Genomic DNA, 1,521 nt, shown 5'->3' on the forward strand with positions numbered 1-1,521 from the left:
GCTGGACAGCCGCCAACGCTGCTTTGTCATAGGACACAGTTTTGAGATTCGCGAAGAGGCTTTTCACCCGCCCCCCTCTGCGACCACCGAGGTACCATCTCTTCTGATCTTGCCACTTTGTTGAAGACACTTCTGAATTTAGCACTCAGAAAGCTCTTCACTCACCCACCCACCACCAAGGTGTGCCAACGATTCAACCTAGCCACTCGCCACAAGGCGATTCTGAATTCCGTGGTAGGCTAAGAGAATCATCCTCCGAACCCTCCACTGTCTGGGTTCTGGCCTTGTGTAACATCCACAACCCCCCCGGTGTCGTGACTGGCAGGTGGCCGTGCGTACATAGCTACAGTGCCGTGTCCCCCCTTAGACGGACTCGGTCATGATGGCCACCATGGGCTCAGACGTGCGGGACTTCAACACCTTACTGCCGCCGCCTCCGCCCGTGCCGGCCCTCCCCGCCAGCAGCGGCGCCACCACCTGCGGGCCCTTGCCCGTCAGCAGCGCCCCTCAGTGGGCCCCCATGCTGGACTTCCACCACCCCACCGCCGGGACGCCCTACAGCTCCCTGCCCTCGCACTCCTTCATCAAGGAGGAGCCCAGCTGGAGCGCGGCCGCCGACCCCCACGAGGACCCCTACTGCGGAATCAGCGCCTTCACCGTGCACTTCTCCGGCCAGTTCACGGGCACCGGGGCCTGCAGGTACGGGGCCTTCGGGGCCCCGACGCCCTCCGGCCACACTCCGGCCCTCACGCAGTCCACCCAGCCCAGGATGTTCGCCAACAGCCCCTACCTGTCCAACTGCATGGACACCCAGCCCCCCTCTAGGAACCAGGGTAAGAGGAAAAACACACACACGCCTCATACAGTACTGTAGTCTGTGTACAGCACAACAGTACTGAAGTTTGTGTGTCATTTGCACATGTATTAGTATGAAGAGTCCACACGCTTGTGTAAATGAGCTCATTATTTTTTAAAGTGTGCGGACTCCTCACTCTAAAACTTTTGTCCTGCACTTAAATCTGGGATGTGTGCACAGTCTCCCTCCTCAACTCTTATACAAATGAATACACACACACACACACACACACACACACACACACACACACACACACACACACACACACACACACACACACAGTCTTCATTCTAAATGTCTCAAACTGTGTGTGGAGCGGAGCAAAAGGATGGTTTCAAATAGGCCCATGCATGCACACACACTCTGGTGCACAGAAGCTCAATCACACAATTTAAAAGTTTCAAATTGGCGTAGAATGGGACACCTTAAAATAGGCCTATAATTTTTTGGTATATAAAATATTGATATTGATGGTATCATCTCTGTACACTGAAGTTAAGAGTGACTTCATATTGTTCTTTTTGTCATGCCAATTAAGTCACCAAACCGTCTAAAAGAGGTGAAACAGAGGTGACATCCCATTATAGTGGTACTGACATTATTAACGTTGTGATCATGTATTTTACTATTTTATTGTTCAATCACCCCTAATGCTCTTTCAATCC

At 52.6% G+C, this 1,521-nt stretch overlaps 1 protein-coding gene across 1 annotated transcript in view; it reads left to right on the forward strand.

The window, feature by feature from the left end:
- The first annotated feature begins 391 nt into the window (after positions 1-391).
- Positions 392-1,521, forward strand: part of wt1a (WT1 transcription factor a) — a 28,965-nt gene continuing 27,835 nt past the window's right edge. Inside the window, exon 1 of the mRNA XM_063196042.1 lies at positions 392-833. Coding sequence (XP_063052112.1) covers positions 392-833 — 442 coding nt within the window. The remainder of the gene's footprint in view (positions 834-1,521) is intronic.

The sequence above is a fragment of the Engraulis encrasicolus genome, chromosome 4 (assembly GCF_034702125.1).
Source record: "Engraulis encrasicolus isolate BLACKSEA-1 chromosome 4, IST_EnEncr_1.0, whole genome shotgun sequence".
Taxonomy (NCBI): domain Eukaryota; kingdom Metazoa; phylum Chordata; class Actinopteri; order Clupeiformes; family Engraulidae; genus Engraulis; species Engraulis encrasicolus.